This window comes from Hyla sarda, chromosome 10 (assembly GCF_029499605.1).
Source record: "Hyla sarda isolate aHylSar1 chromosome 10, aHylSar1.hap1, whole genome shotgun sequence".
Taxonomy (NCBI): Eukaryota; Metazoa; Chordata; class Amphibia; order Anura; family Hylidae; genus Hyla; species Hyla sarda.
This window is the reverse complement of record NC_079198.1, coordinates 18687984-18700743: the sequence shown is the minus strand read 5'-3', so window position 1 is coordinate 18700743 and position 12760 is coordinate 18687984. Positions and strand designations below refer to the sequence as shown.

At 41.8% G+C, this 12760-nt stretch overlaps 1 protein-coding gene across 1 annotated transcript in view; it reads right to left on the bottom strand.

Annotated features, from left to right (window-relative positions):
* The window catches only part of LOC130294331 (carcinoembryonic antigen-related cell adhesion molecule 5-like), a 58531-nt gene that overhangs the window by 25093 nt on the left and 20678 nt on the right, over nucleotides 1–12760 (bottom strand). Inside the window, exons 5-9 of the mRNA XM_056543953.1 lie at nucleotides 6422–6688; nucleotides 6040–6297; nucleotides 5766–5903; nucleotides 2774–2835; nucleotides 2082–2114 (exon numbers count right to left, since the gene is read on the bottom strand). Coding sequence (XP_056399928.1) covers nucleotides 2082–2114; nucleotides 2774–2835; nucleotides 5766–5903; nucleotides 6040–6297; nucleotides 6422–6688 — 758 coding nt within the window. The remainder of the gene's footprint in view (nucleotides 1–2081; nucleotides 2115–2773; nucleotides 2836–5765; nucleotides 5904–6039; nucleotides 6298–6421; nucleotides 6689–12760) is intronic.

The following is a 12760-nucleotide window of genomic DNA, read 5'->3' as shown; positions in this document are numbered from 1 at the left end:
GATCTCCCGCAGCACCTGGCGTTCTTAACACCACGCCCCTTCCATTCATGTCAATGGGAGGGGGCGTGTCGTCCGACACGCCCCCTCCCATAGACATGATTGGAAGGGCGTGGCGTGACATCACAATAGGCGTGGCCATGACATCATGATCATGGCCTCCGGCTCCGAGTGTTGGAGCACTGGAGTACCCCTTTAAATTTAATTTCTACCAAAGTATACAGTGTGAAAACCAAGCCCTTGAAAATTAGCTACATTTAAGTTTTCTTTTTTTTTCAATAGAAATTTTATTGAAAATTGTACAAGTAAAAAACATGTCAGTGAACAATATATGATACTTAGGTTTTCTTTTTAATTTCCCCAAACACACACATATATATATATATATATATATATATATATATATATATATATATATATATATATATTTATAGCTCTGCATAGGTTTCCTCAGGCTTGAAGTGCAAACCCTGCAAAAAAAAATCAAAAACATTTTGTTTATTATTAATACAAATCAAATAAATAATAGATGTTATATAGTTAAAAAATTATTTTAAAAAATCCCTGAAAATATCAATATCTCCCGTAATGGACTGATAGAAATATAATATTTTTTGGTCTCTTCCCATACACTCCACAGATATAAATATATAGTTATATGATAAGATAACCTTCAGAAAGGAAATATTTTGCAGGCGGTGGTCACAGACAATTACTCCCTCCGTATCCTTCCTATCTGATGTTTCTCTAGTTTTGAATTGTGCATGTGATCTTGTTACTACTGTTATATGTAGCTCATTTAGGTTGCACAGGTAGTCCACCTCCTCTAGGATGGCACAACCATACATTTTCTGTACTTTTCTGTGACTCCCAGCACATGAACTTAAATGGGCACTGTCATTAAACATGATTTTTAATATTTGATTCCTTATGCCAGATAAATAACTTTTGTAATTGGCTTCCATTAAAAAATAAATAAATAAATGTTTTATGTTAGTTTTTCTGCTGTATACTTCTGGCCACCAGGGGTCTCCCTTCTTGGCCAGAACACATTCCGTCTGGTCAAAATCTCAGATTACAAGCAGGAGACCAAACTCAGGAAGTGTTTCTCTGCACTAAGCTTGATTGGCAGCTGCACAGAGCCACACTGAAAGCTGCACACACTGAAAGCTGCACAGACTAAAAGCTGCAAAGAGCCTCACTGAAAGCAGCTGCACAAGACCAAGCTGCACAGACTAGAAGCTGAACAGAACCTCACTAAAAGCAGCACAGACTGAAAGTTACTGCACAGAGCTTGAGGTCTTCTATTCATCACAGCACTGCAAAGATGTGAGGGCGGAAGTGGTCCCCCAGCAGACTTCAGTGATGTCATGCCTGGTGGGAAACGCCCACTTTCTTCTGCTGGAAGATTTCACTATGTGAGCAAGAAGGAAGATAAGATACAGAGCTTTTTAAAGCTCTGACATTTTTTTTTATGGGTGGGAGGGGTGTTAGAAGTAGTTAGGAAACATAGCCTGAGTTAGTTTAGAAAAGTTTATTTAGTGACAGGTACTCTTTAAAGGGGTACTCCGCTGGAAAACATCGTATCACCTATACAAAGGATAGGGAGATAAGACGTCTAATCACAGGGGTCCCGCCGTTGGGGACCCCCGTGATCTCCGGGCGGCACTCTTTATTCTTTAATCTTTATTTTACATAAATAACTAAATAAACTTAAATAACTATTGAGTATAACCCAGAGAACATACAAAGATATCATTAAAAAATTATCAGAATGGGCCTATCTTACACTTAAAGCATGTACTATTTTTATTAAAGTTATCATTCATCAGTTCATGAGATATCTTGGATCTCTAAACCGTTTTCTTCCCTTCACACAGTCACCAAGGGCAGCTCACTGCATATAGATTTCTACAGCTGGTACAGAGCTCAATGGGAAATGTAAATCTTTTTTGCAGCAAGCTCCCCCTAGTGGCCTCTTCAGGAAAATGCTTTGTGCAATGTCAATCAGGAGAAGCAGTTTTGTGTCCGTCCTATAGCAGCTGTGTGGTCTAGTTTCTTGGTAGGTACGCCATTGCACTAACCATGTATGAGGATTCTTCCTTTGGTTGCTCGGCCTGCGTGGTAAATAGAAAAAGAAATAGCTGTTATAAGATAACCTATGTTGACTGGCAGCTTGGTAGTGGGAATGGACATTCCCTTCCTGGCCAGTCACGGTTTTGAGTGTGGCCCAAATCAGCACAGGTGCTGAACACAGCTGATTACTGGGATTATAAAAAAAAAGTGTAACTCAGACTCCAAGCTGAGACTGTGAGAACCTTGAGTGTCTGATGGAAGTTAGAATCCTGAGTTTGTCAGCCTCAAAAGGGGACATTTTGACCTGTGTAAATAACCCATTTCATGACTATTGTGTTGAGTGGCTAGTAGTAAGCCCCCTGTATAGCTAGGGAACATATTGTAAGTGCTTAGACAATGAATGTAAAGGCTTGTTATGCTAGAAAAAAAAACAGCTGTTTGCTGTTATTTGCCAGGCTCTACAGAGCTAATCTCTCACACCATACATATACATATAGGAAGGTAAATCCATTATGGGGATTTGTGACCATATTGAAAGTTGTTATTCAGAAAAATATTTACAAAAAAAAAATCATAAAATGTAATATTGTTTCAAGGTACTAAAATATTCCATGTTCCATATGACATTACCAGTTGTCTCTTGCTATCTTTACCATGTCAGGTGCTTGCTAATGTAAATGTAAAAGACATCTTCACATACCGTTTCCTTGTCCCACATATTTTCATAAACAGGGTTTTCTCCTTGTGTATTCTCTGTTGCCTCTGGAGATGGAAAACAAAACATTAAGAGCACCATAATTTATACAAATCCAATAATGAAGAAAGAATGGGCCACATTCACCAGGTTTAAAGTGCAAACAGTGTTGATTCCTTATTTCAGAGGTGCATCACATCAAATGGCAGGACAATTCACAAGAGCTTCCACATGAAAAAATGGGTGACAGCTGTTGCGCGTGCGCATGCACGCTTCATCAGACCCTCTGAGGGTCTTTACCCTGTTTACCCCCAGTATTTTACCTAGAGGGCTCCATGAATGTCAATATGGCTCTATTTATGCCAAACAAACACTGAACGTCTATGGATCCTCTTGGTAAGGTAGATTAAGAGGCTTTGCCATTGACTTAACTAATTCACCAATCAGTTAGTTATATCAATAGAACCTTGTGCACATAATGAAGACTACTATAAATACCCACACCTCTCCTGAGAGTCAAGGTGGCCCAACACCTGCTATAGCTGATGACCAAATGCCCATTTAGCCAAGCCAAGACTTAGCCAAGTGTGCATTTTTAGTGGTAATAAGCCATGTCTAGTGTTGGATTTCACCTGACATCTGCTATCAGCAAAATGTTAGGCTACACCCATAGACATCAGAACTTTATTTTACCTATAGCAGTCACTTTTACTGGGTCTTAATTGTGGCCCTCAGTAATCCAATAGCCCTAGAAATTACTGTAGAGTTGAATAGTATGACAAGCTAAAAGTCACATGAATAAATATATGAAATAAATTATCAAGGCTGTCAGGTAACAAAAATAGCAACTCACCAATAGTTGACAAGAACCAAATGGATGATGGCACAAACAAATGATGAGAATAGCATTCAGGAATGAAAGAGAAGATTAGGGACAGGAATAATTACAAAAGACTAAACCTAGTAAGCTATCTTTAATATTCTCATCGATCTTTCATAGAAAAAGTGTTACAGCAATAATAACATAACCCCTCTCCATAGGATAGGGAATAAGTGTCTAATCATGGGCGGGTCCAGTCTTTTGGAACAACCTGACATCACGAGAACGGAGCCCTGCCTGTCATGAAGGGGCAGGGAGTAAGTAAGGCCCTAAACTTACCTGCAACCCTTGTTCCTTCCTATTGCATATCCACCCTAAATGACAGATCTACAACTACGAAGACGATCCCTACACTGTGCTAATGTACTGGGGCTTCAGAGTCAAAAATAATAAATGTACAGTACAAGGTCGGAGTATACATCGAGAACACAAACGTTTAACACAATAAGCAACAAACAGGAATACTAAGGCAAGAAATAGCATACTGACTTTGAATTTAGAAACCAGATACAAGATAAATGACAGATATGAAAAGATGAACAGGACTGAATAACAGGGTAAACATAACACAAACTAAACAGAACCAGGATATGCAGGGGATGAACGGGATAACTGATGTCAGACACCATACAGATCAGGATTACTAGAACACAATTCACACTAGACAGATACAAGAAAAACTTCATGGGGGAATAAGGGAACTTTAAAAGCCAAACTCCATAGTATGGAGGAATAGGGGTCAAGATTCTAAACAGCAATATTAAATATCGAACACAGGACTAAGAACCAGATGAGTATAAACAGACTCCAAGAAAAACTTCAAAGCCAAACTCCAAAACATGGAGGAATACAGATTAAGATTCTAAACAGGAATACTGAATACCAAACACTAGACTAAGAACAAGAACTATCCAGGACTGGTACAAGAACTAAACATGATTGATAACAAAATACAATGTGAACACAGGTCTAACCATGGTACACTGAAATATGTGCAAAGCATAACACTAAAACCCTGTACAAAGTACCAACACAACAAGGCTAAAATCTAGTAAGACAAATACAGGATAAAAAGCCATGGCAGAACTCAGGATACATATGAACAGACACAGACTAAGGTGCTATCTAAAACAAGGTGCATACATAATTTAGCCTTCAGGAATCCCAGCAGAGCTGATGTCTAAATAACCCTACCCGGGAGCCCATAGGCTTGAAACATTAACATTATCCTGACTAAAGCACACATTAACACTATCCTGACTAAAGCACACAACATGCAAAAACTGGTCAGGCATTAGAAGCAGGTGTGAATACACACCAACAAAGAAAAACACAGAATACAGATATTACCCCACTACTCCATGCTGATGCAAATAGGCCAAGCACATGTTCTGTGCAGGTAGTGACCAAAGAGGCTTACTACTATGCCACCCCATGATTACCATTAAAACTATATATATTGCTGAGTAGAGTTGAGCGAGCTTTCTAAAAGTTCAGCCCGTCAGGTTCGTCGAACTTTCGTAACGTGTTCGCTTTATGATGAACAAGTGAAAGGATTTGCTGGTTTACTGTGACAAAAGAGTTAAGCTGTACAACGCAAATTAACTCTTTTGTCACTAGTGAATCCGAGCCAGCATGGAAGAAGTTAATTAACCCAGCTGAACAGCTTTAGTTAACTCCTTTGGGCTGTATACATTAAACAGCCATCTATATGGCTGCATAATGTATACAGTGAAGAGAGTGATGCTTACCATTTTGTTGCTGGTCCGGACCTCTTCTTGTGCAACTCTGCCTCTAGCGATGACATCACAAGGGGAGGAGCTACACAAGAAGAGGCCCGGACCAGCAACGAGATGGTGAATATTACTCTTTTCACTGTATACGTTATGCAGCCATGTAGATAGCTATCTAAGCTATACAACCCCCCCCCCCTCCAAGGAGTTAACTAGTGCAAATTAACTCTTTCCTTGCTGGGCTGAGCTCTTCTTGTGGCTGTCAGCAGTTGCCAGGCAGTGTTCCCCCTGATGTTCGGTTTCAGCTCTCTCAACTCTATTGCTGAGTAAAATACATCTTATAATTTTTCAAAGCTGGTTGAAATAAATATTAGTACATACTTACCATCCCTTCTCCTTGTCCTCAATTTTTTGCAGAGGAAGAAACCACCAATAATACTAGCAACACCCAAGACAACAACAGAAACAAGGGAGAGTCCAGCTTTAAACGCAGCTATAATTAAATCCTCATAAGTTTGGAGTTCTACAAAAAAAACAAATACAATCATTTCAATCATTTCCCCATGTAAACAATTTGTCATAATAAAATAATAACTATATATCACACTGTAAACCTCATTCATAATATTTAGCATTAAGAACGCTCCTTATAAACTTACCTGAAGTCACATTCACATATACAGAGGCAGTGGCATTTCGGGCAGTCACTGGGTTCCTCACCACACACATGTACAGCCCTTGATTCTCAGTCGTAGTATTATTAACATTAAGTTTGTTGTTACTTTCATTCAAATCAGTATCATTGACTTTCCATTGGTATTCAGGAGATGGGAAAGAATCAGCAGAACATGTCAATGTGATGGGAGACCCAGGCCTCACAAATAACGGGCCTTCTATTTGGGCCTCATGTGGGCCATCTACAAAACAGAAGAGAAAATGGTGCAATACGTAAAGCTGCCAATACACATGACATAAAGATCAGTCAGAATATGAGCAAATACATATTCAGTTTATGATGGTCACTTCGGTTTGGTTACTCACAGGCCACCGTAATGGCGTAGGGATCACTGGAAGCCTTACTGACAAGGTTCTGAGCCTCACACTGGTATTCTCCAGAGTCCTCTCGTCTAATATTGGAGAAGGTCAGAGTCTTGTTATCTCCAGATAACTCTGCTTCATAGTTGATGCTGGTCCCACGCCTGGTCCATGTTACCATCAAAGCATGTAAGGTGGCACAAGTTAGGTTGAACGGGTCATTTTCCTTGGGCTGGGGGGAAGACGCTGTGATCTTGGGCCAAATGACTGGTTCTGTGAATAAAGGAACATATCAAAAATGATTTATTTATTTTAGTTATTCCATTGTATAATTGCATAATACCTTCCAAATGCTGTAGTAAAACCTGGTGACTCTCATTGTTATCATTATCCCTAATAAGTTGTTATATGGTCCTGATGTTTCAGTAGTAAAGAAAATATTTAAGTTGAAGTTTAGAAAAACAGGTCAGATTAGCATTAGATCGCTCAAACCTTTACCATTTTTAGTGGCAGTGTTTATCTGGAGTCCCATGTATCAACTAGGAGACATTTTTCTGAGGAAAATCTGTCATAGGAACCTCTGCCTATTTTGCCTTTATAATACTAGTGTTATTCTACGTGATAGAGGGGCCTGTGAGCCCCCTTCAACCCAGAAGCCAGTAAAATCTTGCATCCTCTATAGATTCTTTCTTGATTTCGGTCCACCTTCACCTGCACAGAGCATGTGCATATCTATTTTTAAATGCATTATAATCTTTGGTTTTACCTCTGTATATATTACAAATTAACCTTTTCGTGACGCCAGGGCATGGTTAACCTATACACCACCTGAGGTTGAGTCAGCTTCTCCTGGGCCAGGCACAGAGCAATAAGTACTCCGATTCAAGGTTACGTAAAGGCTTGCTGGGACTTATAGTTGATTGTGCTGTGTATGACTGACTTGCTGTATGACAACCTATGCTTAACTTTAGTGATTTGTTTGAGTGACTTGACTGACTTGAATCCCCGGGACTTTAGTGCTTACCACTAGGCTTGATATTCACCTGGGGACAGGGGTTATCCTTTAGCAGATGTGTGGTTGTACGGTTAAACTTGAGGCCTCCTCAGAACTCCTCACAGACTCACTTCAGAATTCTCCAAACTACTTCAGCTAAGAACTCTCTCCTCTCCGGAACTGAACTCTGAACTCCTACCGCACTATAGGTAGTGAGTCAAGGATTTGTTCTTTATAGCAATATTTTTATAGTTTTTGTTATATGTTTATGGCAATAGATCAAATGTGCAAAAATGCATAAATTAATAAAGAAAAATGGCATATTTTATCCATTAGACAGCTTTGGTTTGGCAGTTCAGAGGTCAGGTAGAAATTGCAGACAATTTTTGGTAGATTCATTTTAGCTCATAGAGGATGTTTAAAGGGGTACTCCACCCCTAGACATCTTTTCCCCTATCCAAAGGATAGGGGACAAGATGTCTGATCAAGGGGATCCTGCCGTTTGGGGCCTCCGTGATCTTGGCTGCGGCGCCCCAGTCATTGGGTGCACAGAACAAACTTCGCTCCGTGCTGGATGAATGGTGATGCAGGGACGAGGCTTGTGACGTCTCGGTTGCGCCCCCTCAATGCAAGTGTATAGGAGGACACCCCCTCCTATGGCCATCAAACCCTCTCCCATAGACTTGCTCCGAGGGGGCATGGCCATGACGTCACGAGCCTCTCGCGCTGCACCTGATGCTCCTAACGAATGTCGGGTGCAGCACGGAGATCTTGGGGGTCCCCAGCGGCGGGATCCCCATGATCAGACATCTTATCCCTTATCCTTTGGATAGGGGATAAGACGTCTAGGGGCGAAGTACCCCTTTACCTTATGGTGGTAAACAGCCTGAGCCTGGGCAGTGGCCAGCCTAAGGATGTCATAATAGTAATGCCATCAAGGGTGGGCACACTGGTTAAGCACAAAACCGAAGATCTTCGGTAGGGTCATTGGTCAGGGCCGGCCTTTGGGGTATACGAACTGTGCGGTCGCACAGGGCACCATAGCAACAGGGGCGCCGGGCGGGCGACACAGCTCGCAGTTAGGGATGTCCCGATACAGGTATAGGTATCAGGGCCGATAGAATCCATTTGCATGGTTTTGGGGACTCGTTTAATGTTCCTGATACAATGTCCGAAACCTGATGCCGCTCTGCTGCCCCGTTCTCCCATCTTCGCGTCCGCATCATAGTGTTCCCGCTCTCCCATCTTCCCGTCCGCATCATATCGTTCCATGGAGGAGCATGTGACACACACGTCACTCCACCTCCTCCCCTGCGCCCAGCGTAATGCTACGGAGGAAGCAGAGTGACGTATATGTCACATGCTACTCCATAGGACGCCATGATGCGGATGGGAGAACGGGGCAGTGGAGCGGCAGCACCCGACGGAGGACAGCCACAGGTGAGCTGTCTTCAAGGAGGGGGCTGCTACTAATGTCTACAGGGGGGCCGGCTGCTGTCGAAACGGGGGGCCCTGCTGCTGTCTAAAGGGGGGGCCCTGCTACTGTCTAAAGGGGGGCCTGCTGCTGTTTAAATGGGGGCCCACTGTCTAAAGGGGGCTGCGGTCTACAGGAAGGCTGCTACTAATGTCTACAAAGGGGGCCTGCAGTCTATAGGGGGGCTGCTGTCTACAGGGGGACTGCTGTCTACAAGGGGGGCTGCTACTAATGACTGCCGGGGGGCTGCTGCTAATGTCTGCAAGGGGATACTTCCTACTAATAAAGACAATCTTACAGCAGAGTCACCTGCACTGACTTGAATTTATAGGTAGTGCAGGTGCCGGTTTCTACCGCTGCTCACCATGTGGTCATTGGTCTCACCACCAATGCAGATTCCCTGTTCTGCCCAATGGAGAAGAGAGAAATCTTGGCTCATACTACAGCAGCCGCCTCCATTATACACAACAAGGAACCTACATATCATACGGTAAACAGCGCCAGAAACCGGGTCACCCTGCTGTTAGATTCCCTTTAAAATATAAGTACTCGTACTTGGTATCGGCGAGTACTACAATTAAAGTATCGGTACTCATACTCGGTCTTAAAAAATGGTATCATTACATCCCTACTCACAGTGTAACAGGCCGGCCGAAGATGGGGAGAAGCGAGCTGCAGCTGCTTTGAAGGAGGAAGCAAGGTTCGGAGCATGGAGGAGGAGCTTGGGGGCGCGGGCAGCGTCCAAGTGCTGCGCGCACCTTTACAGAGAGCCACGGAAGGATCCCTGTGTGCAGTGTGAAGGCGGTGGCCGGTGCTCTGCAAGCTGATTCCAGGGAGCAGCGCAGTAGCCTTCAAAAGTAAGTACCTGGCTGTTCTAAATAATTGTTTTATTTTGTGCTTTTTTAATTTATTTATTTTTTAAACAGGGCATAGGATATGTGAAGGGGGGCAGGGTCCGTCCGTCTAATTATGGAATAAAGAGAGAGGGTCTGATTAATGGGGACAGCGAAGTGGACTGGTGAAGGGGGGGGGGAGGGTCTGATTAAGGGGTGAAGGGGGTGATGGTCTGATTATGAGTGACAGGGGACTGAGTAATAAGAACATGGGACTGGTGAAAGGGGTCTGAGTCTTCTTAAGGGGGACTGGTGAAGGGGGTGGGCCTGATTAAGGGGGTGTGCATCTGATTAAGGGGGCAGGGGACTGGTGAAGGGGGACATGGGACAGATTATGGGGGCAGGGGACTGATTATGGGGGCAGGGGACTGATTAAGGGGGACAGGGGACTGATTAAGAGATAATATCATCTCAGTTAGCATTTTTTTCTGTATTTAATGTGTTTGATATACATGATTGTTACCAGTCAATCCAGTTATTTATTATTCTACTTGTTTGCACTTGCACTTAAATTATCTGTAATAAAAAAAATATATTTGTTACAAAGATTATTTTCCTCTTTGTGTATGTTTATGGGGTAATGGGGGGGGGGGGGGCACAAGGTTAGCTCGCACAGGGCACCTGAATACCTAAGGCTATGTCATTGGTGCCTTTATAGTGTACTGGCTCTGCTAGAATGGCAAGCTGGAGTGCACCACCCTTCTGTATGTCAGGTTCTGTATGTTATCATTAAATATCAAACTAGAGCTTACTCACCCCTTCAGTCTACTCAGTCAGCGCTCCAGTCCATCCCTTTCCTTCTTCACACTTATCCTAATGACATGCTCTACAGATGATGTTCTGAACATATTCCAGCCAATATCTGGCCTCCAGAACATCATCAGAAGACCAGGGGATGTACCATTGGGGTGAGTAAGCAGAAGAACGGGGCGGACCAGAGTGGTGACAGTGGCCGGGGAGAGATAAGTATGCTCTAGTTTGTTATTTGAAAGCCTATATAGATGCACCAAACTGACACAATATTATGAGTAAATATAAATCTTTATTATAATCAAATAGGATAAAACATGATAAAAAATCAGCAGCAGTTAGAAAGAAAACGACTCCGAACACAGATATTAAATAATGTCCAATAGGTACATGGAATGGCACATAAATATAGGTATACAATACTTAATGAAAAGTGGACTAAAAACAAGCCACAATACATGTATATATATAAAGAATACACCTAGAAGTGCCTAAGTAGACCCAGTACACTAATGTAAACAAGAAGGACATATGAAGAAGTATAGCTAGTATAGTATCATTTGCCCAGTGCTATCGGCAGTATGAATACAGGGAGACAAGGATGTTGCCCATACATATCTGAGGGGAAACAAACCACCTCAGTAAAAGTTGGAGCATCGGTTGTCCCTGAAAAAAGTTAGATTAAACATATAAGACTGTCCATGCACCTAGCCAACTGACACCCAGCTATACTTACACAGGGAGGAAGCGAGTGAGCGAAACGACGTAGGGGTAGGCTCCCGACCTGTGTAAGTATAGCTGGGTGTCAGTTGGCTAGGTGCATGGACAGTCTTATATGTTTAATCTAACTTTTTTCAGGGACAACCGATGCTCCAACTTTTACTGAGGTGGTTTGTTTCCCCTCAGATATGTATGGGCAACATCCTTGTCTCCCTGTATTCATACTGCCGATAGCACTGGGCAAATGATACTATACTAGCTATACTTCTTCATATGTCCTTCTTGTTTACATTAGTGTACTGGGTTTACTTAGGCACTTCTAGGTGTATTCTTTATATATATACATGTATTGTGGCTTGTTTTTAGTCCACTTTTCATTAAGTATTGTATACCTATATTTATGTGCCATTCCATGTACCTATTGGACATTATTTAATATCTGTGTTCGGAGTCGTTTTCTTTCTAACTGCTGCTGATTTTTTATCATGTTTTATCCTATTTGATTATAATAAAGATTTATATTTACTCATAATATTGTGTCAGTTTGGTGCATCTATATAGGCTTTCTAGTATTTCTGGGCACCGAACAGTGGTTTATACCTTGTTTGTTTTTGGCCTCAATTTATTGGTTTATCTAGTTTGTTATTTGCAAACCTAGCACACTGTAGTTGCATTTTTTTACATCTGTATTCTCCTTTTATAGCTTATCACCTATTAAAAAAAAAATACAAAGGATACCGAGATGATACAGTATTGACCTCTGGGGTATGTGCAATATGTTTTAAAAAAAACTGCAGAAGTAGCATGTGTTTGTGGTGGCCCAGTACAGGATGGTGTGTCCCCGTGCTTCTCCTGCCCTGTCAGGCAGAGTCTCTCCATGTCCCCAGGGCCCCCTTTATGTGTTATCCCCTATGTACATAAGTTGTATAATAAAATGTACTGTTCCTTTTATGGCTGTTACCATGTGATTGTTACCCAGGAGACACTAGTGACCAGTAGTGTTGGGCACAAATATTCGCATTTTGAATTTTTATCACGAATATTGCAAATTCGTGAATATTGCGAATATATTAACTATATATTCGAAATAACGAATATTCACTTTTTTCCGCATATTCGCATATGTGAATGTTCGCCTATTCCTTCTTTTCACTTGTGAGCCAATTAGAACAATACAAATACACTTGTCAGAGGTTATCAACAACATCCCTAGCAACCAATAGTAAAGTTTTTTTTTAAATACGTTTTATTGAAGATTAAACAAACATCAGACAAATCGCCTCACAGAGCAAAATGGTATAAAGTGGAGTACACAATTAAAAAAAAGGCACTGAGAACATATACAAGTAAGCAGGATGTAAACGACATAATATCATATGAAGATCCGGCAGTAATCAGTGCAGTGAGGGCACAATCTGAGGGAGACCAAGAACAACCAGTTGAGAAACCTTAACACAAAAAGAGGGTGAACAAGGTGAACGAAAAAAAGGAAAAGAAAAGAAAAGGGGGATGGT